We start from the raw sequence: 25669 nt of genomic DNA on the forward strand, positions 1-25669 counted from the left end.
ACAGACAATTATTGTAATTGCACATGACTTCTTCTGCATGTGTACCTGAGAACTTTTGGTCACTCCAGAAATGCTTCAAGTAAGTGTTCACATGGGAGGTAAGCAAAAGCATGAATGTTGTCTTAATAAGTATTTAATCGTGCTACTTGTAAGAGAACCAGTGCGTGAGTGAATGACTCTAGGGGTGCATCCCAATATTCTATTTGATCCCTTCTTGTTTTTTCAATCTTACATCCTTCAGATTAAAGCATGCCATATTTAATGACATATTTATTCTTAAAATCAACATGAAATGGAAATCTGTAGATGGTTACCCTCATGTTACATATGTAATCCTTGTGATCCTGTCAATTAGATGTAGATATTTGTGTCTATTGACTTGAGTACAAGGCAGCTTTTTACAAGCAGATTGGCCGGTGATGCATGGCTGCTGTTGACACATGTATCATGTTACTGATGATCTCACTGGATGTCCAGATGAATCCTCCCCAAGCATCAATTGCAGACACTTGTATGATATTCTGGTGGTCCTCACTTATGGCATGTAAAGGCTTGCACTGGAACGACCATTCCATTCGGCATCCATCAACCCCTCTGTGACAGAGATATAGGACAGAGATATAGGGCAGCTCTCTGCCAATCTGGTTTATGTACAGTGCTAAGTATGGTTTGTGTGTTTAATGATGGGCATGTGTAAATCATCCCTCTGAAGCCTGCTGTGTACAAGAATTGCCCAAGAGTGGATCAGATCACTGGATCTCTCCATTTCCCCAGATAACAAATGTTTCTTGAATTTTGTCTTCGAAGGTAATTCTGATTCAAATTCATCAGCAGTCTGCCTCTGTCTAGTGCCAAATGTGTTCTTGCAGTAAATCCATGAAGTGCTGGTTCCATCAGTGGTGTGCACCCCATAATCTGGAGTAGGTACACTGCTTTGTTCCTAGAGTACTAGCCTTCCTGCAGTTATTGCTAGCCTTTGGAAAGTCCCCATCTACGTTAAAGTTGTATGTGGCAGCTAGCGCAGTGCATCACAGCACCATGGACAGGGTCTCACTGAGCGGCTCAAAAACTTCTCACAACCTCCCCCAAGAGCCTCACATGGGATCTTCACCTTATAAGCCCATGCAGTAACTGAAATATGTTTCTCTAAGCTCTCTAAGGACTGCCTTCCTGCTACCGATCACTTTATTAAAAATAATGGGATTTGAGCATGCATTGGTGATGCTGTGCAACCTGGAGTTTCATCCCCAAGTCATATTACCTACTTTTGTTTGAATGAAAACAGAGTTAATACAACAGATTTCGACTACTATGGGGAAATTTTATTTTTTAAATTTGTAAAAGTAGTAATTGTGATGGCTTTTATGGTATTGGTGTTGGGATGATAAATGCTAGCACAGGCAATAAGGTAGTACAGACAACATGTCATCATTAAGTGAACTCGATTTCAAATGACTCTTCGGTGACGTCTCATTTGGTGCTCATTTGTGTTCGATTCTTCCTGTTTGCTTCCTTTTTGTGGATCCCTTTTTTTCAGAGGGAAGAGCTAAGAAGTGAGGAAGGGAAGCACGTAACAAGAAAAGGAAATGAGTAGTGACTTTAAGGGGTCAGACGTAACAAGCTTCCTTTAGACACGCTCCCTGTGGTGATACTGATGCATTTTGTGTATTCTTCTTCACCCTCTACTGGATACACTGTGCATTTTGTATTCATCCTAAATGTTTTATTTAATACTTTAGCAAACTTAACTAGGAATAAAACCACTGTAGGAAAATACAAACCAACAGTATGCAGCAGTTATGACAGAATATAAAGCAAAAAAAATTCTGACTAATTTAAAACTGAACAATTTAACAGATAATACTTTAGATATTGATATTACTAGATCTGATCAGTGCTTAGACTATTTTAGTCCCCTTTGAGAGACCGATTTAATTTCACTAATTTCTTCTTCAAAATAATCAACTTTCATACTAGATCCCTTACCTACATGTTTCTTATAGATATACCAGCAGCTACCAAACCCCATCTAAAAATAATCAAATCTTCCCTTAGTACTGGCTATGTACTCAAATATTTTAAAAGTAGTGGTTATGAAAGCCCTGATTAAAAACTTTACCTCAACCCTATCCACTGCACAGCTCTAGGCTAATATAAAGCCTCCTCTTTATCAGCAAGATCCTAGAAAAGGTTGTAGCACAGTAGTTATGCTCAATCCTACATAGAAATAACATTCATGAAAAGTGTCAGTCAGGATTCAGGCCTCATCATAGCACAGAAACAGCACTGGTTAAAGTAATAAGTGACCTTTTATTGGCTTCTGATCAGGGTAGTGTCTCCCTGCTGGTGTTGAATAATCTGTCAGACTACACATGCTACTCCAGAGCTCCCACTGTGACCACTTCTCTCTGGACCTGCCTGATCCAACCTGATGCAATACATCTTGTTAGAGTCTTATCACTTGGTGGTGCTCAATGCTGCTAAGGATGGCTCCACATGGACTACCTGGATATATAGGGGACTGCTGTGAATAAAACCACTTGGAGATTATGGTGCTGGCTTTGAATTGTTGTTTCAGCCGTCGTTTTTGTGCTCAGGTCTCCATGATTGAACATTTGATGGTTTGGCAGGAAGGAATTAGCTATAAATCTAGAATGAACTCAGAAATCATGCCGACTTGACAATATATTCAGATATAGAAAGGACATTATTTATTATCACACTCTCCGCATCACACAGATAAGGATGGGTTCCCTTTTGAGTCTGGTTCCTCTCATGATTTCCTCAAATCATCTCAGGAAGTTTTTCTTTGAAACTGTTGCCTCAGACTTGCTTAACAGGGAATTTTATTTTAAACTTTGCAATTTTTACTGAATTTTTTACATTTCTGTAAAGTGGCTTGGTGATAATGTCCACAATTGAAACTGAATTGAATATTGCATATACTGTTAAATGAGAAAATCAGCTTAATCAGTTACTTAGATTATTTAGGTATATTGTTGAAAAGTAATATAGTAATTTCAAACAGAATCTAATATTTGTCAGACCAAAGTAAAATATTATATGAAGGACAATAAACTCACATGGTAGACTCTAAAGGGTTTCTCTGTGTTTTTCTGGATACATAATGGCTCAAGCTTTCTAAAGAGGACCTAATTTTAATCTTTTCAAAAAGGGAAACACTCTGTTGTAGGGTTCTACATAAAACATTAAGTGAAAAACACTGTATGGTGCTAGACAGATCTTTTTTTTCCCTAAAAGGAAATAAGACCAGTCTGTACTCACTAAAGCCTCAGAAGTAAATCATATTCATTTTACATTTGCAAATGATTCTTATATCATTGTATGATATATGCTCTTTATACACAAACCTTGGGTTTGTGAAAGACTAATAGTAATCTCCTGAATACCTATATGCCAGGTCTGTTACTGGGTAAAACCCTGACCACAGCATGAACTGCAATGTAATAATAAATATTTATATCTCTGATGAGGAGTTGTGATTTCCAACACTGTAAAAGAACAAAAAATGGCAAAGTGAAGTGGCCTAAAGAAGAAAGAAGAAGAAACACATGTCTGCTCATTAAAGGTGCTGGTACAAAAGAGGAAAGTGTAGATCATAACAAGGGCTGTGAAGAGACAGGGGGCCTCTAGGGAAAGAAAATCAGCCAGGAGATGGAAGATCTCACGCAGAAGAAGCAGTGCATTAAAACAGTCAAAAGGGCCAAAAATCCTGCTGGTGCCTTATGCCAAAATATACAAATGCTGAAGGTGAACGGAAAATAAACAAAGAAATAAATGCTGTTAAGTCATTTCTTCATTATTTTTTTTTTTATTGTAAGCTTATTTACTGAAATTATATGGAGCAACATTTGGCCTGCAAGAAAACATTTTTTTCTTCCTTCTGTTCAGTTTCAAATACAGCAAATACAGCATGTTGCGCTTATAACAACAAATAACAGCAAAGAAAGTGAAGAGCAAGAGCATTTTCCAGCCCTGGGATCATAAATGGCCATCTCCAGAGGACCGACATTAAAGAACTGAGCACATCTCTGATTGCCAGAGGCAACAACATTTCACTGAGTTGTCTGAGCTGTCCCAAATCTAACACTAATGTACAAAGGGCTGTGTGTTCATTTTAAACTTTAACACAGACAATGAAGTGAAATACTGTGGCCAGATAAGTCTTCTAATAGAAGGTCTTAGGTGGATGAAGCACACAGCACAACTGATTAAGAGGGGACCAAAAACATATTTAAGAATGAATTAAAAGAAAACTGTAATTTCATACATTTTGTGCAGCACTACAAAGGGAACACATGACAAAATGACACTCACAATATCAATGGCTTTTGTTTTTTTCCTATATAATGTACAAATGCATCGTTTCATGTTTTGAGCCCCAAAAGCTAAAGGCATATTTACAATACATTATTAAGAATACATCTGCTCATGCAAATAAGTATTTGTAATACTCGTTATAAGCTTAATATTCATAAAACCTTGACCAGTTTTCAAGTAAAGTAAGATAAAAGGGGCATGAAAAGGGGGGAAATGGCTTAAATTTCTAAAAGAATTTTTACAGGTATTTCATAAGAAATATTTTTAAAAATCAGCTTTACAGATATGAAGAATTCTTTTTTTTTTTTTTTAAACAACAAACATACCTTGGGGCACATGGTATAATGAAATAAAAAAAAAGGGGAACATACTATCCTGTACATATTTTACAAAAGATGAATAAACAAAGATACATGTTTAATAGAGAAATGTGGAAAAGGTTATTATCCATCATGGTGCAGGGCCTTGTTCATTTTCAGTCACTTGATTAAAAAAAATAAAATAAAATCACTTCTTGCCCAATATTGCACTGTGCACTTAAAGAGGCAGTGCATGAGAAATTCCTCTGTTCGGTAAAGCGCATGATGAAGAGAAGAAAATCTGACACACAGCACCTTTAAAATTCAATACTTATCCTTATAAGTAATTATAATTTTACTTAACCATACATGTTTAAAGTCAAAGGTGGACTGACATAAAAGTAATTCCTCATTTGATGAGGAAAAATGACTAATTCAAGGAGAGCACCATAAAAGAAAGGATACACGAGCACATAATCTTATGCAAAGCACGTACATGTTTGTGAATGGAAAAGGAGTTAGTAAATGCGACCTCACAGGACTGAATGCTGAATATGATGCAGCTCACTTCTTATCCTTGCTGGGAAAGAACTGGACAAAGACAGACCTGAAAAGACACTGCAGGCTGTTTGCACAAGAAACCCTCAGAGAAAAGTCTTTAGGAAATAGTGAGTAACAGGATGTAAGTATTCCACTTAGCTAAAAGTAGCCAAAAGCAAAGCTCTCCACATAGTGATATAATATGACTTCTTCATTTAAATCCCATCTTCTTAAAAACACTGATAGTTGCTTTCAAAGGGGGAAAAACCCACAATGTCCATTTAATTCAATTTTCTAAGCCACCCAAGAGCTTGTGTCTCGCTCTGTATAATGCCACCACACCTGCACACATTGAAAAACATTAACAGCCAAAAAAAAAAAAAAAACCCCCACACATTCTCACCGGAAAGTGCATTAATGTACAAAACATGTCCACACACACGCAGTTTGAGTGATGAAGACTGTAGGGGTTAAGCAGTGTTGAAGGGGGATTGCATACTTGCAGAGAGTGACTGCAGTTTACTGGTGGAGTTCACCACATACAGTCACTGATTGTGTTACACAGAAAGAGTAGCTGGTAAGCAGACTGACAGGCACTGCATGCAACAGGGGACTGGGAGACGTGGCAGGATACTTGAAAGAGAGTGTGTGTGTGTGTGTGTGTGCTGATCTGAGCGAGAGAGAGAGAGAGAGAGAGAATATGAGAGTGAGCTTGTCATGACAAGGTTGTTTGTGCATGTGTTGGGGTTATGGGGGTTAAGTGTGATAGAGAAGGCCTATTTCTGTCCTGTAATGGACTGGGATATGGAGCGAGGAGGAATCATGTCCAGCAGGTACTCTCGCTGTCTGTCTGCTAAACTAGATGACTTATGACCCCCAACATTACCAGAGCTCAGGTAAGCAATGTTGACTCCTGCAGACAGAGTGAAGGGGAAAAAGAAAGAAAAATTAAATGAGAAAAAAGCCTACAAACTATGAAATATAATCAGACAAAACTGGAAGTAATCTCTCATTAGCCTTGTTTAGAAATAGTCAAAAAATAGACTACATTGCCAAAAGTTTTGGGACACCCCTCCAAATCATTGAATTCAGGTGTTGTGCTTGGCCCCTTAGTTCCAATGAAAGGAACTACTAACGCTTCAGCATACCAAGACATTTTGGACAATTTCATGCTCCCAGCTTTGTGGGAACGGAGGTGATGATGGCCCCTTCCTGTTCCAACATGACTGCAAACCAGTGCACAAAGCAAGGTTCATAAAGACATGGATGAGCGAGTTTGGTGTGGAGGAACTTGACTGGCCTGCAGAGTCCTGACCTCAACCCGATAGAACACCTTTGGGAAGAACTACAGCTGAGACTGTGAGGCAGACCTTCCCTTCCAAGAAATGGTCAAAAATTCCCATAAACACACTCCTAAACCTTGTGGAAAGCCTTCCCAGAAGAGTTGAAGTTGTTATAGCTGCAAAGGCCAACTCCATATTACATTCATGTGCATCTAAAGGCAGATGTACCAGTTTTGGCCTGGCTCGCAGTCTCCGCTCTAATTCATCCCAAAGGTGTTCTATCTGGTTGAGGTCAGGACTCTGTGCAGGCCAGTCAAGTTCCTCCACACCAAATTCACTCATCCATGTCTTTATAATCCTTGCTTTGTGCAATGGTGTGCAGTCATGTTAGAACGGGAAGGGGCCAGCTCCAAACTGTTCCCACAAAGCTGAGAGCATGAAATTGTCCAAAATGTCTTGGCATGCTGAAGTATTAAGAGTTCCTTTTACTGGAACTAAGGGGCCAAGTCAAACCCCTGAAAAACGACACCTGAATTCAATGATTTGGCAATATAGTGTTTAAAGAGAGACTAAAGTTTATTAAAATGCATTATTTATTTAATTTAGGGCTAGATAAAGGGTAATGTCATTTAATCTAATATAATAAGGCAGTGTGGCTGCAGGTTTTCATTTGAGTCTAAACAAGCATCACATGTTAATAAATCAATTAATCATTAATTGAAGACCAATATTAATTAATTAAAAAAGCCAAATTAACTGACTGCCAGTAATAAAAACCTGCATTCACACAATCCATTTATGAATGCTGATTTTAACCCCTGCTCTAGACACACTTGACAATAAAAACCAAACTGCACCTTTAAATCCTAACACAAGTTCACTAACAAGGTTACAGGGGTCACAAGGTCACTAAACAATCTTTAAACTCAGATAAAGCTAGAATATTTTTTAATTGCATCTTTATCTCATTTAGATTATTCAGTTAATTCCACACACTTAACAGCATGTTGTGAATTAAAGTCAGTATCAGAGGTGTACAAGATAATCCCCCTGAAGAACCATAACCCTATTTTCTGCTTTCTAATACAACATGCAGTAACATACTCATTACATGACACAGCGGATCTGTTTATATTACCCCCAAGTGTCAGTGAACAAGCTACTCACCAGGAATGCCATACAGCTGATGTCGGCTGTCATGCTGTGACCGGCTGCTGGAGGTAGAGCAGTGTTTGCTGGTCATGCCCATTATAGTGCCAGGTAGAGCGAGCTGGGACGCCTGTGCAAAGTTGGATAGGACACCTCGTGCTGACCCAGAACCTGCAGCTGATACACTGCGCTGCACGGACACCTGGGACTGAGCAACTTGTGCTGAGGATGCCTGCAGGTCAATAAGCACACAAACATTCATACAGCATGTACACACTTGAGTCATCAGGTGGGTGTGGAAATGTGTCTAACTTCACATTTCTTGCAATTTTTATATTAAATCCCACCTGCATCCTACTAAGAATTTTTTTAAAGTATACCTATAATGGAAAATGACTAAAAGGAAAACAGCCAGATGGAAATTCTATTACTGGTTTCCAGAAGTTATATTTTTCATATAGCGCTCTTTGGCACATATAGTTGATTGTGTTTATCTTCTTCTTCATTATTAGACACACCTACATTTTATCTATACTAATGGACTAGTTTATCATATACAGGTACATATGCAATTAATGACCACAGGCCACAAGGTGTGCAATTTGTCAGCTCTCTATACACAGTGCATCAATGAATCAGCACTGATTATTATTCTCAACAAATCAATGGCACCGACACAGGAGTATCACCTCTGAACTAGCTTATAACTTCTTCCATATACAATTTTTTCATTTTTGCATTTCATTTTGCACTTAACTGTTTCTGACTACAGAATTCATTTGGCCAAAGTATTTGGCTATCCCTCCAAATCCCCAGTAGCACTGCTGCCCCTGATCCTCTTGTAACAGCACCACATACAAACACACTACCACTTTAAAGTATCACTACCATGATAAATAGCTTGTATTTGTGTGTATGTGTGTGTGTGTGTACCTGTCTGATGGTGTGGTGCCTCATCATAGACTCAGCTTTGCTCACACTAGCTGCAGACACTGTAGAACTGGTGGACAGGGCAGCTTGTTGCTGTAATCTCTGTTCAATCTCCTACAAAGCACACACATACACAGAATTAGCATTTGAAGCACACAGTGTGCGTCTCTCCATTAGTAGTGAGTTGTAGATGGTGGTACACCTGGATGACCTTGTCTTTACCTGCTCTTGCTGCAGAGCCTTCACAAAGGCATTCTTCAGCCTATTAGTATGTTCGGCTTTCAAAGCCTTCTTCTGATTAGATGTCATGCATGTCTCGCAAAGGATGCGCCCGCCCTTCTCCTGCTTCCAGTGAGGGGTAAAGTCAGTTTTACACTGAGCACAAGCAAAGGGCTCCAAACGACCACTTGTCCCACACAGCTTACCTACACACACAGTTCATAGGAGTTTAATGACAAGTACATTTAAATGAATATCCTAATGAAAATAGTGAGCAAATTGTGAATGGATCTCTGATGAGCAGCACTATTAGTGTTCTCACCCTGACTGTCAAGAACGCTCTGCACCACCTCCTCCAGGCCCAGCAGGTAGATGAACTCAGAGTTGGCGGCTGAGGGCAGGAAGTAGAGCAAAGGCGCAGGTGGTTTAGGCAGCGGGATCTCCAGCAGGGTTTTCTCCAGCTGTTTGCGTAGAGCCAGTTTGGCTGCAGCCTGACTGCTGGCCACATCTTGCACAGAGCTAGATGAGGAAGAGCCCACCCCAGAAACACCCACTCCACCTGTCACACCAGCCACCCCAACTCCCCCAGTCATCCCGGCCACACCCACTGCTTGCATGTGTGCCAGGTTCATGTAGATGGAGGAGGAGCTGGAACGCTGGGGAACAGACACCTGCTGACTTGAGGCCTGTAACATGTGTACACACACACACACACACACACACACACACACACACACACACACACACAGTGTTAACTCATGTTCAATTGCAAAAACTGCAAAAAAATGTTTCAGATTTTAAGTAAAAACAAAAATACTGCAATACTGTTATATAAAAAATCGTTTCATTATCACTGTCAAGAGGTTTTTCTGTACACTTCAGGGGACTTAACATTATTTTTTAATTTTTCGTCATCTCTTAAAATGACAGTCAGGCTGTTTTTGTTACTTCTCAGACACACAAGTGTGTGAAAAAGACAGCTGTTTCTAATAGAGTGCTCTGTGAGTGTATCTGCTATATAAACCCGTTTAAACACATGCGCACAGTACCTGCTGATAGTTAACAGTGCTGTTGATGCTGGCTGTGGATGTGCGCATGCTGCTTGGTTTGCTTGGCACTCTGTGGCCCTGGAGCTGCCCCGGGCTTGGAGCAACCACTCGCTGTGACATCATCATCTGGGGAATGGAGGCACTGGCTGCAGACCGGATCACACTCTGACCCTGAGGAGGGAAACCACCTCACAGTGACAAACTACACAAGTCACAGTGAAATCCTTTCTCTGCTTCACTTGTGGATGCAGGTTTATTCATGACCACATGATGGCAGTCACGGGCTGTGCATTTCTGCTGATATTTGTTGTTACACTGTTCAACACAATAAGAGCAAGAGCTTACGAGTATGTGGTCATGTGTCCTGAAATTAGCTTGTGGCCTCCTGACCTGTGCAGCACGAAGGTTCTGGGCATCTCCACTGTGGTGTGTGTGGCCAGATCTGATGGGTAATTTGTTGCTAGACTGAGAGCTGTGGGCTGAGGGATGAATGGATGAGGAACTGCTCTGCACCACTGATACCTGAGTGACAGATGGAGAAAAAAAAACATTTATTTACACACACAAGAAGACTTCTATTGCAGCTCCCACAGAATACACTGCCTACTACTATTACTATCTAGAGATGTTTCTAGGCAGCAGTGGTATAAATAATGAAGGAAAAAAGCGAATTGGATAAAGAGCTAAATGTATAACATTCTTTATCACGTAATACATATAGTTGCTATATTTTTCAATCATTTTATCTTATTTTGTGTTATCTATTACGATTCCATTATCTTATTTCATTGCTTTCTGGAATTCAGAGTCGTCCAGACAAAAGCAGCCGACTTCTCGTTACGGGCAAAGAAATTCAGCTTTAGCCTGTTATTAATTTTTTCAGAGGGCACTTAATTATAAGGCGATGTGACAAATAAAAGGGATTTTTCCCAAAGCAGTAATAAGCCTAAGTACTGACAAAGAATGAAGAATATTATAAAGTCTCAAATTTCTTCTTATTACTTAAAATGTTCAGATGTTACTGTAGAGAACACTGAGCTCATTTGTTTTAACGTGAGGCATTTATCACGGTTATAAAATGTTTTAATATTTGATATTCCTCAATAATTTAACCCTAGTTCTTGAGACCCTGTGGTTTAAGGTTCTTAAGGGCTTAATCAGATCAGATGTTAGAGCTGATCAGATATGTCAGAAGCAGGGAAAACAACAAACTGTGCATAGTAGGGGGTCCTGAGGACTGGAGTAAAGAACCCCTGGTCTAAACCTCAAATACAAGAAAAGTACCTAAACCAGTTTGGGATGTCAGTGGATGTTCAGCGTTTAAAGAAAGATATAGCGGATGACGTATGTGGTATATTATGTGATATACTTTATACACAGGGATTAGACAATGAAACAAATATTTATGGTCAGGCTGCAATAGCCAATACTTCAGTCACTCATATCAATGGCAAACATCTATTCCAAAGCTGCCAGCAACAAATATCTTTGACTGTGGACAATGTGTAACATGTATTATTCTCTGAAGAATCCAACTTCACTATTTTTCCATTTCCAGGAGAGTTACAGTGTAAAGAATCCCCAAAGAAGCTTCCCACCTGGTTTGTAGCATGCCCAGAGTGAAGCACGGGGTGGATCAGTGATGGCTTAGGCTTCAATATCATGGTATTCCTTAGGCCCATTACTTGTGCTAGTTGGACAAGATGGACACTGTCAAGGACGACCAAACCATTCTGGAGGATCGTGCCCACCAAATGGTTCAAACCATTTGTATCCTGATGGTGGTGCCACATTTCAAGATGATAATGCACCAATGCACACAGCAAAACTGGTGACAGAGTGTTCTGATGAACTTGAAAGTGAAGCTGAACATCTCTAATGGCCTGCACAGTTACCAGAATATTCCATCTGAATATTATTGAGCCACTTTGGGGTGTTTGGGAGGAGTGAGTCAGGAAACATTTTCATGTGGTGGCCTGGCCACTGTTCTGCAAGATGAATGCCTAAAAAAAAATCCCACAGGCCACTGGGCAGATCTGTCATTTCCAAGATGAACTGATGCTCTCTTGGCCTGGTGTCAAACCAGGTGTTTCATTTTAATTGTCCAGCCCCTGTATAAACACATAAACTGTGAAAGTCCATTGGCAAAGATTAAGGCCAAAAAGCAATCACAACACTGAAAGCATGTGAAATACAATACATAAACAGTCTTGCTTTGCATTAGTGACTTGCCAACTCTAAAAAGTAAAATCCTTCGCTCCATTGCTCTTATGATTCTTGATTAAAAATGAAATGTTTATTGAAGTCATGTCAGATGTCAGTGTTTTTCACCGGGCTGCACTGGTATTTCACTTCCATCAATGTGTAGGAGCCATGCCACACTAAAATACTGAAAGGTCAAAGGATCACCTTTATGTTTTAGTAATAATTTTGGAAAGTTTAATGCTTAAACATTCAAATCAGACTGAAGGTACCACAATAAACCAGTAAGAAGTATGAAGGGTGTTCCTTCAGATTGTTCCTTTATATGATAAGCTTCCTGGAAAGTCAAGCTCAAGCTCCAGGATACAGTCAGAACTTTCTCACCACCACATCCCTGACCCTGGCTTAGAGCACTGATTGCCTTTCAGTGTGGCACGTTTTCTGCATGTTTGCAAAGAAAAGCAATACGATTTGTGTACTGCATGTTATGTTTTTTTTTCCTCCACCCTTATGGTAGCTTTTCAGTCTGGCATGCAGCTGTTTGCATCTGAACAGCTGCATAAAATGACACCAAAAAATCAAAACCCACACAAAACAGCTAATGAAAATAAATAACTGGCTGGTCCATGTCCATTTCACACTTCTGTTCTCATGGCAGAAATGTATCCTAACAGCGAAGTGAGACTTTCTATTGTCCATCAATCAGGATCACATGCATATAATGTTAAAAAGATTATTTATCTAGAAATGGTATTTTTTTTGCATATATGCTTACTTTAAATATTGTTTACACACATTTAGGCTTGAAATAGTTAAGCCTGGGTCATTAATCCTGGCTATTCACAATATGACATACTGTACATATTTCACACCGAACATTCCTAAACCCTGGGTTAAACTTCTTATTTACATATTTGCAGTGTCAGCAATCATGATCATGAGTAGATAAATACAGCACATGCCCGCTTTAAATAACAGCATTTCTCACACTTTCACAATAGTGAGGAAAAAAGGGACAGGTCTGTTGTTCTTCTGAGCCGAGCAGGTATGGTTATCTTTCACAGCTTCGCAATCTTTTTTGACCTTTTTAAGTGTAGTCTAATTGACCAGATGCTTGCTAATTTTACAGCGTCGGGTATTACCCCCCCTTGCTTTGGCATACACTTCTGTGATGTTCGATGTTTTCCCGCCTCACACTACCGAGCCGTTTGTGTTAAATGTTGCCATGTCCTTGGTTTCACATAATATGAGACACACGCTGTTCAATTTCTGATTGGGTTTCTGCTGCTAAGCATCTAGCTGTAATATTCTAACACCACATCATTTCATGCTGTACACATCTGGCACCGTAATGCAGGGTTAAATCCACAAAAAGTATTGATAACTCTGCTTCAGAGCAGGGTTTCATAACCCTGGGTAAAAACCAGGGTTAAATGTGGGGTTAAGCTCAGTATGAAGCACCCTATTGTTTCTGTACACCAGGAGAAACTACAGTCTTTTTTGTAAGGCCTTCCAAAAAATAAATAAATAAATAAATCTTAATTTTAATTCATTACTGCTTAATAGACGAGGCATTAACTGAACTGTGAAGTGAAAGGAGAGACAAAAAGAGTCAGAGATAGCGACCTTGTGGGCGAGGTTCTCCTTCTGTAGTTGAGACTGCCTGAGTTTCTTGAGCAGAACCAGACGAGCCTCCTCAAGTCTCAGCTCCTCTCTTAAAGCCTTAATGACTCGCTGACGTTCAGCTATACTCTTCCCCTGCAACACAGACACATACACACTCATAATGCACACACAAATGCAACGAGATGTGAAAACACAGCGCAGACTGTCTCCTCACTGCCTCTTTACCTTGAACATGTCCAGGTTTACAGGCTTCACTTTCTCCTCTCTGCCTGCTCCTTTGGGGCTGGATGCCTCGTTGTCAGATAAAACGATCACATCTGGAGAGGGAGTGTGACGTTCTCGATCCACTACACTGCAGTCATACATATGATCAAATAGTCAAACATCAAATGGAAAGATTACAGGCATTTTCACATACATATTGTATTTTTTATTAATATGTATATTATTGTTAAGGTAATGTTTAAGGCAGTATATCACCTCATTATTATTTTTTTACATTTAAATGTATTCATATAGCAGACTCTTTTTTAGAAGGCAGCTTCAAATTGAGGCAGAATATAATCTAAGCAGCTGAGGGGTAAAAGGAGTCAGTTCAAGGGCCCTTCAGTGGCTTTCTATCAGTCCTGGGACATGAATTGGGACACAATCCTCCGATCACTTCCAATTCACTGCAGGAGAGCTGTGTGAGTGTGATAATCATACTAATAAGTCAGTTTTTTTTGTGTGACCCCAGTGATTTTAAAAAGCTTTTCAGTCAATACTAGAAGAGTATTATACAGTAGGACTTGTGGACGATTCTTTCACTCACACAATCTGGTTCACTGTTTAATTTAGTAATGCTGATCCTGAGCTGAGTTTTGTACATTACCTGTATCCCATACAGCAAAAACTGACCAGACTCTCTCCCTCACCTCCTCTTGGCACTCATGTCCACCGGCTCATCACTGATGTTCTCTTTCCCGCTGCGGCCCATAAGAGAGTGGGACACGGCTGGCGTCCTCAGGCTGCCGTTCAGCTTCTCCTCATAAGACGTGTAGCTCTGTAACGCAGCATGGCTGCTGGCTCCAGAGGCTCGCAGATCCCCCAGTGTGCCAGAGCTGCTCTCCAGGCCACTCAGGTCCTTGCGTTTGAGCAGTGCGAGCATTTTCAGTCTCTCCATGGCTTCATGACCCTCCATTTTCAGCCTCTTGGGCAGGACGTCATCGTGAGCTCGGCTACGCTCCTCTGCTGGCTCCAGGCCTCGCTTTAGCAGGTTCAGTCGTAATGCCTCCTCACTCATACGGTCCATTCTGAAGGAGAATTTGCACATACACACAAACACACAGACAGCCATCAAAACATTACTCCCTTATAATCTGTCATGAAATAAATCATCACGGAAATACATCTGAATTCAGAATACAGCTTGTCTCATCACTTCACTGAGACACCATAGATTAGTAAAGCTGATATTATTTTGAACATGTTCTTCAACTCTTTTGTCATTGTTTTGAGAAAACAACCAGCTTGTCTTTTTTTGTTCTAATATTTTTTATTCATCAAATCAAGTGTTTAGACATGCTTTATGCCCATTGCCTGCAGGCAGTGATATTATTAAACACAGAAAAGCTCTGGATATAGAGGACTTCCTTCATGAGGGAACAATTAAAACCATACAGCCTCCCCAATCAAGACAATTCTAATTGCTGTCCATTGTATTTCCTTCCTCTCCTTGATTGCACCTTTCAATCCAAACCCTACCATCTGGATTTACGTTGGACCATCACTTAAAATGCATGGGACAAACAGAAATGCTGTCAATTACTTTAAGATACAAACCGACTAATTCAGAGCACTTTATCACTGAACAGTGAGATGATAAAGGAAGAAGGTTTAATTTGCTCTTTTGCGACACCTTTCAGGACCACTTTACCTTCTAAAAGCCAGTGTAGAGCAGTCTTAGACAATGATCGCAGACTGACTCACTTATTTAAAGCTAATCAAATGTCTGAGCTGCTTCTCAATTCAATTCCATTTGATTTGTAGTGCTTTTTAGACATTGCCACAAAACAGCTTAGCAGAAATCCAGATGTAGATTAAGATCTCAGAGATGACATTTCTGGTGGGAATTTAAATCATTATAATATACAGGTGTAGAAAAGTAAAGACAAACAGTACAAAGTGAGTGGAAAGGATGTTAATTATGGACATAAAGTGCACAGGACAATCTATATCTGCTTACAGCAGCAATTCTTAACTACCAGTCTACAGCATGCAGGTGAGACTACTTATAATCAATACAAGCAAAGGTGAGCCTTTAGGGTATCAGTGTGGGACCGTCCAGAGGAGAAGATAAGTCACAAGTGAAGAAAGCTCCGAAAAGAAGTAGAGCACCAGGATGAATCAGGCAGGTCCAGAGGGACGAGAAGAACCTTAAAGTAGTGCGTCCTTAAACAGGCATACAAGCTGGTATTTGATTGGTTCCCAGTGACGCAGAGTGTAGACATCACAGAGCTGTCTGGATTAGTGGTAAAGACAGATTTGTAGATTAATGGGATAATAAAGATGGAATTGTTCAAAGTTAATTTAACCAACTGTGAAAACTGCAAACAAACCATAAGCAGTATTCAAGGATGCAGTGACATATAGAAAACTCCTGACACTATTTTAATGCTTTCCTTTCGAAAAGTGCTTTCAAAACTCTCCCAGATTACTCACCCACTCCCCCCCAAAAATATTAACTACTATTACTCTGGATCTCCACCTACACTAGTTACCCATCTCATACTGCATACAGAACAAAAATAAATCTATGACTTGCAAAGCACCACACAGCCCTGCCCTTATACACCTACCTAAACTTCTCCCTCCACAGACTCCCACCCTCAGGTCCTCGGACAGGTTCTGCTCATTGTTCCTTCCGCCCACCTCTCTTCAGTGGGTGGCAGATCATTCAGCTGAGAAGCTGTAAACCTTTAGATTTCACTAATGATGCACCGAAATAAACATTCAGGGCCAAAATCGAAACCAAAATTCAGGGCCAAATTCTGAGTCAAAAACATTGCTGGATTTAAAAACAAATAAACACAGAAAACGGATCATTAGTTAATTACCTTTCTGTACTGGTGAATAAATTGTAATAATGAGTTGCTTTCTAATAATGAAATGCAATAATTAAATAAAACATAATACTGTATATAACTACTAGACCATGTTTACTAGTTAAATACAGTATTGTGTTTTTATGGTTTTTAATATATACTTACTACTTATAGCATCTAAACATGGTCTGTACACTGAGAGCTGTGTTGTGCTTTCAAATGGTTCATCAAACATAAAAAGTGGAAAAGCCCCATAAGCAAAATGGTCACTTTTTTCGGTCAGAAATTTAAAATGAATACGTATCATTGTAGAAATTTTGTTGGACAAACTTTCACTCCCCCAACACATTATGATGTGCCTGAAACATCGATATCTTTCCAAGCTAAACACAAAACAGCTCTTTACACAATACCATGCTACTCCAACCTGGTCTTCAACAATCCAGCCTTTTCACTAATCACAAACAGAATTTTTTTGGATGCTTGAATTGACTATTTTTTATATACTTTATATTGTATCTAGGCGTAAGGCAAGCATGCTGTTTTATTGTCTTAATTGTATTGGGGGTTTATTGGCTGTAAAATGTCTCTGTATTGTATAAATGTTTAAATAGTTTTTATTATGGTGGAACTTAGACATGATTTATGCTATCTATAACAGATTCCAACTAGCACCAACTCAAGGATTATTCAAGTTTGTCTTTTCAGGGAAATCCTGAAAAACATGCATAGAACCAAAAGATAGTTTTCCTTTCTGAAAGATTCCTCTTCAGCATGTTAGAACCATAAAAAAAAAACCTTAAGGAACCTTTTATCTACAAGTGTATTTTCATCTGAGGTCGGTGTAGTGTGTACTGCAAGGATAAAGGCAGAATATCGCATTTCCTTAACACGTCACATACAAAGCCTTCTGCTCACTCTACCACTCACACGTTTATATATATATGCAGTGAGAACCAGATGCTTATGGTGGCATTGACTCCTCACTGATCCACAGGTTCTGAGATCAAACGGGGAAAAAAAAACTTCTGTACAAAAAATATGGGGGTAAATCTGAGATTAAGCACATTTTAAGAAAAAGAGGGTGTGAAGAACCAACCCTCGGGAAAAAAGTAACCATGCAGAGCTGCCTTTGGTAGATCTGCATGATGCAACCATCCTCAAATGTGATATCCTCACCAGAGGGTCCATCTTATCCCTTTCTGAAACAGAAAACCACTGTGTCTCTCTTCAAACACTTTCATTTTTCCTCTCTCAACTAATCAGCTTCCTACTTTCCTGCCCAACACACATGCCATAATTGTACACAGAGCTGCATATGTGTCCACACACACGCACACGCATGCACACACACACACAGAGCACTGGGCTCTCTGCCAGTCAACACAGTCCTTGTACGCCTCCAGCAGCTCTCACATGGCAGGAAAACGGAGGTGTTAAGATGGAGGTATGGTAAGCGACAAGATCAGACACACAAACACACACATTCCATAAACGCTCTTGTATATGCATCCACCATCCAGCTCCTCAGAAGACCAGAGTTTGAGAACATGCACATACCACAGATGCAAAATAAATACATGAATTTGTTCAGTGATGTATAAAGTGTGTGTAAGATGGTGGTATGTTCAACAACACACAAAAAAAAACCTTATACACTTTCTAGATCTTCAGCCAATCAGAGTTGGAAATTAAATATGTTCAAAGTGTGTGTGTGTGTGTGTGGTTAGAAGAAAGGATTGAAGTAAAGCTGCAGGCTGATTAAGCTTTAAAAGTCAGACTGTGAGAGCCTGAATTACATTACTGCTGGAGACACACACAAAGAAACATCCACACGGAAGCCTAAGTCATGCCAGTGTGTGTAGATCCTTTGTTAGCCCTGTCCTCCCCCCTCCCCTTGCGTACACGCACGCACGCACACGCACACTTACTTTTGCACTCTTTCACTCCATCTCTCTTCCCACTCTTTTACACACACACACACACACACACTTTCTTACTCTTCTACACACAAACACCCCAAAGTAGAGAGGTTTTTTTTAATGCCAGCAGAGTGGCACAAATCCAGCGACTGTTCTTCAGTCAGTGGCACACATGTGTAGCAATACCTCTTATCCTGCCCCTCCCCCATCCCACAATCCTCTACACTCACTCCGCATCTGGCTGCCAATCAATCTGCTCTCTGTACTGTACTGTACTGGGCAGTTTGGGCTCAACAAACCCAACCCCCATCTTTCTTTTTCTACAGAGACACTCACAACGAACATCCCACACACACACACACTTTCCAAGCCGTGTTTCCAAATTCCAAATCTGTTAGCATTCTGATCAAAGTTTGAACATTTGCGATTGAACATTCAATTATGCAAGATACAACTTTATAGGATTAGGTTTCTTAAAACTTTCATTAAGTATCTATTATGCCTCTTATTTTGAGAAAGGGAGAGGTTACAGAACAAAAAGAAGAAACCATTTAGCTATTGAGGGTCAAATGTTGAATATATCTATGACACATACACACACACATACACACAGTGTGTTCCCTTCCTTTTCATAGTTACCGAGATCTAAACAGCAACCAAAAACTTGTCCTTCGGGCAGAATGAGTTAGATCTGGGTGAAAATTGGACAATGTGTTACTGTAATGCGGACAGATCTGCTGAGAGAACCCACAATGCACCGGGAAAACATGTTGTCCCAAAAGCCAGGACAAACTTTAGAGTTAGAGTGAGAGTAATCGTAAAAAATGGGAAAGAAATGGTGAAGAAGGAAAGAAAGCGATAGATAGATAGATAGATAGATAGATAGATAGATAGATAGATAGATAGATAGATAGATAGATAGATAGATAGATAGATAGATAGATAGATAGATAGACAGACATTCAAATTTATGTTTTCAACTGACAATGACATATAAACATCCCATTTCCTAGGCCTTACTATGACATTCTAGACAATTGTGTGGGTCCAACTATGTGGGGAAAGTTTACTGAAGGGCAACATAAGAGTGTGATGGTCTGGTGTCCACAAACCTTTGGCCATATAGCACAGACAGACAGACAGACAGATCAAAAGGCAGTAGGTGAAGTTTGAGGTGAAGCAGGGATATGACATACAACTACATGTGAATTATATCCTATACTGAACATGGGGGCATCGGCTATATCACACTCCACTGCACTGGTCAATTCTGCTCTGCTCTGAAACACAGGTTTGCTTCCCAGCCATGCCCTGCACTGCCCAATGCCCCAAGGATTCAATTAACTCTGCTCTCACTGGAAGACCCAGATTCCTCTCCTGGCCCTTCTTAGGCAAGATACTGTAATGATAAGTGCTTTACTTTTTCCTTGGAGAACACTGAAGTGTTAGGTGACCCATAAAAAAAGCGAGATTTGATGACTTTGTAACAACCTACGAACAAGGTGAAGCAAACAAATGTGTAGACTAACTAACTGCATTTCATCATTACGAATAATTTTCAAGTTTACACTCAATTTGTATTCCAATGTATATGGGTAGATTAGAATGGGTAGATTGTGATTTAATGCACACAAGCCAGACTTAAGCAAGTTACCCAAGTTTAGATAAAGTAGTTAGAAGTTACTATTACCATGAGCACTAACAAAGGGATTGATGATGATTAAAATGGAAAATTAGGGTCGGTAAACTTTGGTGATTTGATATTTTAATAGTACAGAAGACATGTAAAACATACAGATAGAGTAAGGCTTGCTTTGCCACTCAAACACCAAAAATGCACAGAATTTACATGAAAATACAGAAAACAATAAATGACCTTGATTCAGATGCATTCATTGTGTTTAAGGGGACACTCTCTCTTTCTCACAAAGTCAGTCACTCACTGAGACTGGCTTTGTCCCCAAGTGCTCCTTTAAGCTGGACTATTACATAAAACACATCATCTCATGACATGGCTGAAGAAAGACAAAACACTGCACATGTACAGGAAAGCAAGTCACAGTTAAACACTAAGCGCTTCCACAGAGACCCCTGAGGAGCCGCTGGTATTCACACACTTCTGCTTGTTTAGGTTACGCAAAAGCACCATAAGACTCCGTCACCTGCAGATGCACTCCACACATTTCATACATTCATTAACCTTTAACTCAAAAGCGATAATTTCTCTGCATGGCTGCCTTTTAAGAACTCACACAATGTTGGCAGATGAATGAAATGAACAATGATGAAGGGAACACTTGATTTCAGTGTGGTTTCTTCCTATTAGAAAAAAAATAGCTAAAATTCCACGTCTCGGTCTGCTCCAGCCCCAGCTGACCATTTTTGGATGCATCGATTCCAAATGATCTGCAGACAAATCTAATAGCACAAGATGTAATGGCAGAGTGGGGAGGTCAGGACAATGGAGCATGTGTAATCTAATCACATGATATGAGCACGAATGAAGATCAGAAATGAGACCAGATACCAAACTGGACTGGATGCAATCACCAAAAACACTCAGTGAGCCACCAAAACTGAGTGAAGATCTGGCACGAGTGCCAGTGCCTCCAACTGACAGCACTTCATCCTTATCTCCATTCAGCAACCCACACACATACACACACACATACACACAGCACGCTGACAGCCAAGAGAATGGGCACGCTGCTAATTTGTGTAGAGTAGACTCCAAAGCCTGTCTTCTACAAGCTGGAGCAGCAGATCTGCTTCTTTTCTCTCCGTCACTGCTGTCTATAGCTGAGGCTTCTTCTCTAGAGACAAGCTCACCTGGTGGTGGTGGGGGGGGGACTGGGTGTTGGGGAGCAACTCACACATCACACACAGGCACAAAATACACTTTTCTAAAATGAAGACACAGAGGGTCACCTAAGGGAGAGGAAATAGGAAGGGAGTAGCCATGTAAATCAGGACAACACCAGTCGACTATAACGAGAGCGAGATCTGCTCGTCACGCAGCCTGTGTGTGTCTCTCAATATTACAACACTTAAGCACAGGTCTTCATCAAACAAGGCAACAACTCCGGGCTCTGGGGGGTTGCCATGGCAACCAGTACATCTATTTTTAGACAGTACCACTAATCAATTTAATTTCTGCAGTAGCCCAAGGCAAACATGGAGGGACAGAGGACTGGCCTTGGACAAAGAGAGACAAAGAGAGATGAACAAAGTCAGCACCAGGACAGGGTTAAACTGAATGCTGAGAGTTCCCTGAAATGAAACAGAGCTTTGTGAAGAAATGCCAAAAACTGCAGACGCCCCATAAGCCATGAAGTCTAAGCCCTATGCCCACCCCCTCATGCACACACACACACATTTAAAAACAGTCAGGTCAGTGTGTTTGTGAGTGTTTGTGTGTGTGTGTGTTTGTTTATAGGTGCTCAAACAAGCATGATCATCCCAGCTCACAAATCCACACATCAGGTTCCAAAGTCAGTCAAAGTGACTTGATTAGTCTCAGAGAGTGGAAGAAACATGTCTAACAAACTGAGTGTGCTCATATGCAAAATCCTTGAGAAGTTATGGTATTCTGGGGTGTAGCTGTGGCCACTGTGCTCCAAAATTGGCCTCCTGTTTTTGATTAAGTGTACAAGAGAGTGAGAAGGATTAGGACTGATCCCAGACTGTGGAGGGGCGGGCGTGAGGAGGGTCATATGATTATCTGTAAGTTTACACTAGAAGATGACTGTGTGTGTGTGTGTGTGTGTGTGTACAGCATTGGAGGTGGAACAGCGGTGAGTGTCCTGTATGAGTAATGATTAAATGTGGCACATTCCAATGACATGAGACACTCTGGCTTTAAAACAAAATAAGCAGGAAGATAGTAAGTGAGAGAAAATCAAATAGTGAAAGAGAGAGAGAGAGAGAGAGAGAGATCTGTGCTACTATGTTGCTTTGATTTTTCCTTCCTTTAAGACCCACCACTCACTGGTCTTTGTCTTACTGTATCTGTAGCCCCAAGTACAATCAAAATATATACAGTCGGGTTCCTAATCTCAAAACAGGGAATTATCCCTCAGCATAGCCATCAGTGGTTAGTACTCTACACACACATCTGCAAACACTACATACATCATTACACGGATTTCAACAACCTGGAGATTCAGTAGGTGTAAGCTGAAGGGGAAAAAATCTGGAAATGCCGCTTTTAAAAACCATCACAAAGGTAAACTGCTGCGTACACGGCAGCCTATAGCTTAGATATCATTTCACTTCACTAGCATTAGCTGTTATACGATCACTGATGCCATACAAGTATATACAATGTACTATGCTCTCACTGATCATCTTTCTGAGCCTAAGCTTCAAATATGTTTCTGAAAATAGCTACTGATTTTACTAGGAAAAAAGAACACTCTCAAGTCAAGTTATATGTAACATGAAAACTACTCGGAGTGTGTGTGTGTGTGTGTGGTTACTATGCTCAAGTTCTCTTAAGTGCACAAGTTACAAAATGCTAGAGCTATGTGTGTAACAGCCTGCTGTAAAATACAGCAGATCTGCTTCCAGGGTACAGTCACACAGTCACCTCATACTGAGGACTCATGGGAAATAAAGACAGAAAGAAAACACACAACTTCAAGCAAGCCACAATTAACTAATAGACTGTGTCAGATTTAAACTTCTTTAAAAAAAGAGAGTAAGTTGGTTGGAAGGATTGAATCAGCAAATATTCTTACAAACCTAAGCAAGTATCAGTATCTCAAGTCATTTGTCATTCCAAAATACACACAGAAATAAAGTATTAAACTGTACTTTTCCTTGGAATTAGCGTGGTATTATTAAAGGTAGATCTTTTGTACCTTCTTATATGTATCTATAGTCAATCCACTGTACCAACACAGAATTGTGTGGAGCCTGGAGCCTAACACTGGGGCACAGGGTGAGGGACACACTGGACGAGATGCTCACCCATCATAAGACACAATCTCTCTCTCTCTCTCGCTCTCTCTCGCTCTCTCTCACACACACACACACAAACACACACACACACACACATCCCACTGGGTTGCAGGGAACCTGGACCTATCTATCCCAGGAGGCTTGGGGAACAAGGCAGAGTACAGCCTGGACAGGATCCCAGCCTATTGCAGGGCACAATCGCGCACACACACACACACACACACAACAATTCAGCCTACAACACATGTCTCTGGACCAGGGAGGAAACCAAAGTACCCAGAGGAACCCCCTAAAGCACGTGTCCTGTAGTATGCATCTTTTTACATGGAATAATAAAGGCACAGAGTCAGTCTTTAAGGAACTGACATTCATTTAAAGCTTTATTCTAAAAGGTACACCACATACACCTTCCCTGGTACGAGGCGTCACACCGTCAACAAAGAAAAGTACAGTTTGTTACCTTCATTTCCGAGAGTACACGGGACAAGATAATAAACAGCAAAGTAAAAATGGTACATCAAGCGCAATGCATTTGAAGTGCGGCCCGTTTATGGCGTTCATGGTGTTAGGATCATATTTTCCAGGGTGCTCACAGAGCTTACCAAACAAGTTGGGAAGTCGTAAAAGCCCCAGTAACCTCATAGAAGCCAGCGTACTGGAGAGGAAATGTCAAATGAGAAATGTCAGCTTCATCTCTCTACCTCACTCTGTTAAATGAGGAAAGGGTCACTGGGTGCTTGGTGGAAGTGTGTATTATTCAGCAATCTAGCAAGATAATATGTGTGAGTGTTGGAGGGGCTGTGTTTATAAGTCAGCCGGGTCTATCCACTGTGAACAACTCCAGCCTCCTGAACTCTCTTTCCCCAAGTGTCACACACTTCGCTCCAATGTCTAAAACACACACACACATTACAGAAAAAAGCAAAGTGAACTAAACTGCCAAACTGACCTATGTGTCCCGGAGATGTGTTACAATTCACGCTCCGCTGCTACTTTTCCCACTACATTGTGTTTTCTTGACTATCAGCAGCAGCACCATCACCGCCGCGCACTGATAAATAGGACGTTACAAGGTAGCCATTTGCATGCTCTCGAAACAAGTTGAGGGCGAACACGTCTCGACTTACGCAAATGGCTGATGGCAGGATCTCTTTATTTTATCCCACAGCAGGAGGTCCGCCATCCGCAACTCACAGCGACACGCATCACATCAAATCGCCAACTTGGTTTAAAAAGAAAATGACTGTAAATCCCTAATCAAATCATTCTTCATGTTGTAATAGGTTATGTTTACAGTCCGCCTTCTGTAGTCGCGCAGCAGGTAGAAGGCATTTTATTTCTATTTTTTTTTACACCATATCTGGGGGGGTTTAACCCCGAGAGACTCAGTTCTCACCAAGAAACAATAAAAGCTCATCGAGGACGAAAAGGGTTCGAGAGTAGCGGAAAAAAAGAGAGAAAAGTCGCATCTGCCGGAGAGCACGCATCACCTTTATCTCTAACGAGACGATCGTGTGTGTTTACTTTAACGGGATCGTTAACACCTCGACGCGATCTTTTTTTTTTTTTTTTTTTTAAAAAAAGCAACCACAATAAATCCCACTGTACGAATATGCAGCGCGAGCGTTGGCGTATGAATATCATCACGGCTTTACTGTTCGTCAGCACGTCCCTTAATTGTTGTTGGGTTTTTGGTTTTTTTTTTTGTGGAGGGTGAGTTGAGTGAGTGAGTGCGCGCGCGGGCCGCGGCTACATCCTCGGTCTCACCTTGGTCGCCTTCACCCCGCAGGTTCCCTCTCGCTCCGGTCTGCTTTTGGGATGCTGAGACGCTGCCGTTACCTCTGGCGACTGATCCCGGCACCGGCGAGCAACACAAAGCCTGTGATTGGGCCCCGGCGCGCGCTCGCTCCGCGCTCAGGCGGGAGCGTTGATTGGTCGGCGCCGGTGTCGATGACGTTCCTCGCGTTACGGTTTGTTGTCGTGTCGGCGCGGTGGGCGGGGGCGGGGCCACGCTGACGGTCACGGAGAGATGTGAATGGGCTTGTTGTGGCTAGTGGCCGTAGT

General features: G+C 40.9%; 1 protein-coding gene across 2 annotated transcripts; it reads right to left on the reverse strand.

The window, feature by feature from the left end:
* Positions 1-4830: 4830 nt before the first annotated feature.
* LOC131357891 (transcriptional repressor p66-beta-like) lies at positions 4831-25553 on the reverse strand. Of its 2 annotated transcripts, none has more exons than XM_058397264.1 (11): positions 25373-25553; positions 14553-14930; positions 13864-13990; positions 13639-13770; positions 10156-10332; positions 9811-9981; positions 9084-9447; positions 8765-8967; positions 8546-8656; positions 7631-7844; positions 4831-6093 (listed from the first exon to the last, which is right to left on the reverse strand). In XM_058397264.1, exons 2-11 carry the CDS (start codon positions 14927-14929, stop codon positions 5957-5959), a joined length of 2013 nt encoding a protein of 670 aa, XP_058253247.1. In that variant the 5' UTR covers position 14930; positions 25373-25553; the 3' UTR covers positions 4831-5956. The 2 variants fall into 2 exon arrangements, with proteins under 2 accessions (XP_058253247.1, XP_058253256.1); XM_058397273.1 differs by having other exon boundaries at positions 10201-10332; positions 25373-25551.
* Positions 25554-25669: the final 116 nt, after the last annotated feature.

This window comes from Hemibagrus wyckioides, linkage group LG01, assembly GCF_019097595.1.
Source record: "Hemibagrus wyckioides isolate EC202008001 linkage group LG01, SWU_Hwy_1.0, whole genome shotgun sequence".
NCBI lineage: Eukaryota > Metazoa > Chordata > Actinopteri > Siluriformes > Bagridae > Hemibagrus > Hemibagrus wyckioides.

What these genes read in the sequence shown, in the direction of transcription:
- LOC131357891 (XM_058397264.1), bottom strand. Translation starts at nt 14,929, where the DNA reads ATGGACCGTATGAGTGAGGAGGCATTACGACTGAACCTGCTAAAGCGA. An exon ending in GGACACATGACCACATACTC is followed by an intron (nt 9,982 to 10,155) that starts GTAAGCTCTTGC and finishes TTCCCTCCTCAG; the next exon opens with GGTCAGAGTGTGATCCGGTC. An exon ending in TCAGCTGTATGGCATTCCTG is followed by an intron (nt 6,094 to 7,630) that starts GTGAGTAGCTTG and finishes CTCTGTCTGCAG; the next exon opens with GAGTCAACATTGCTTACCTG.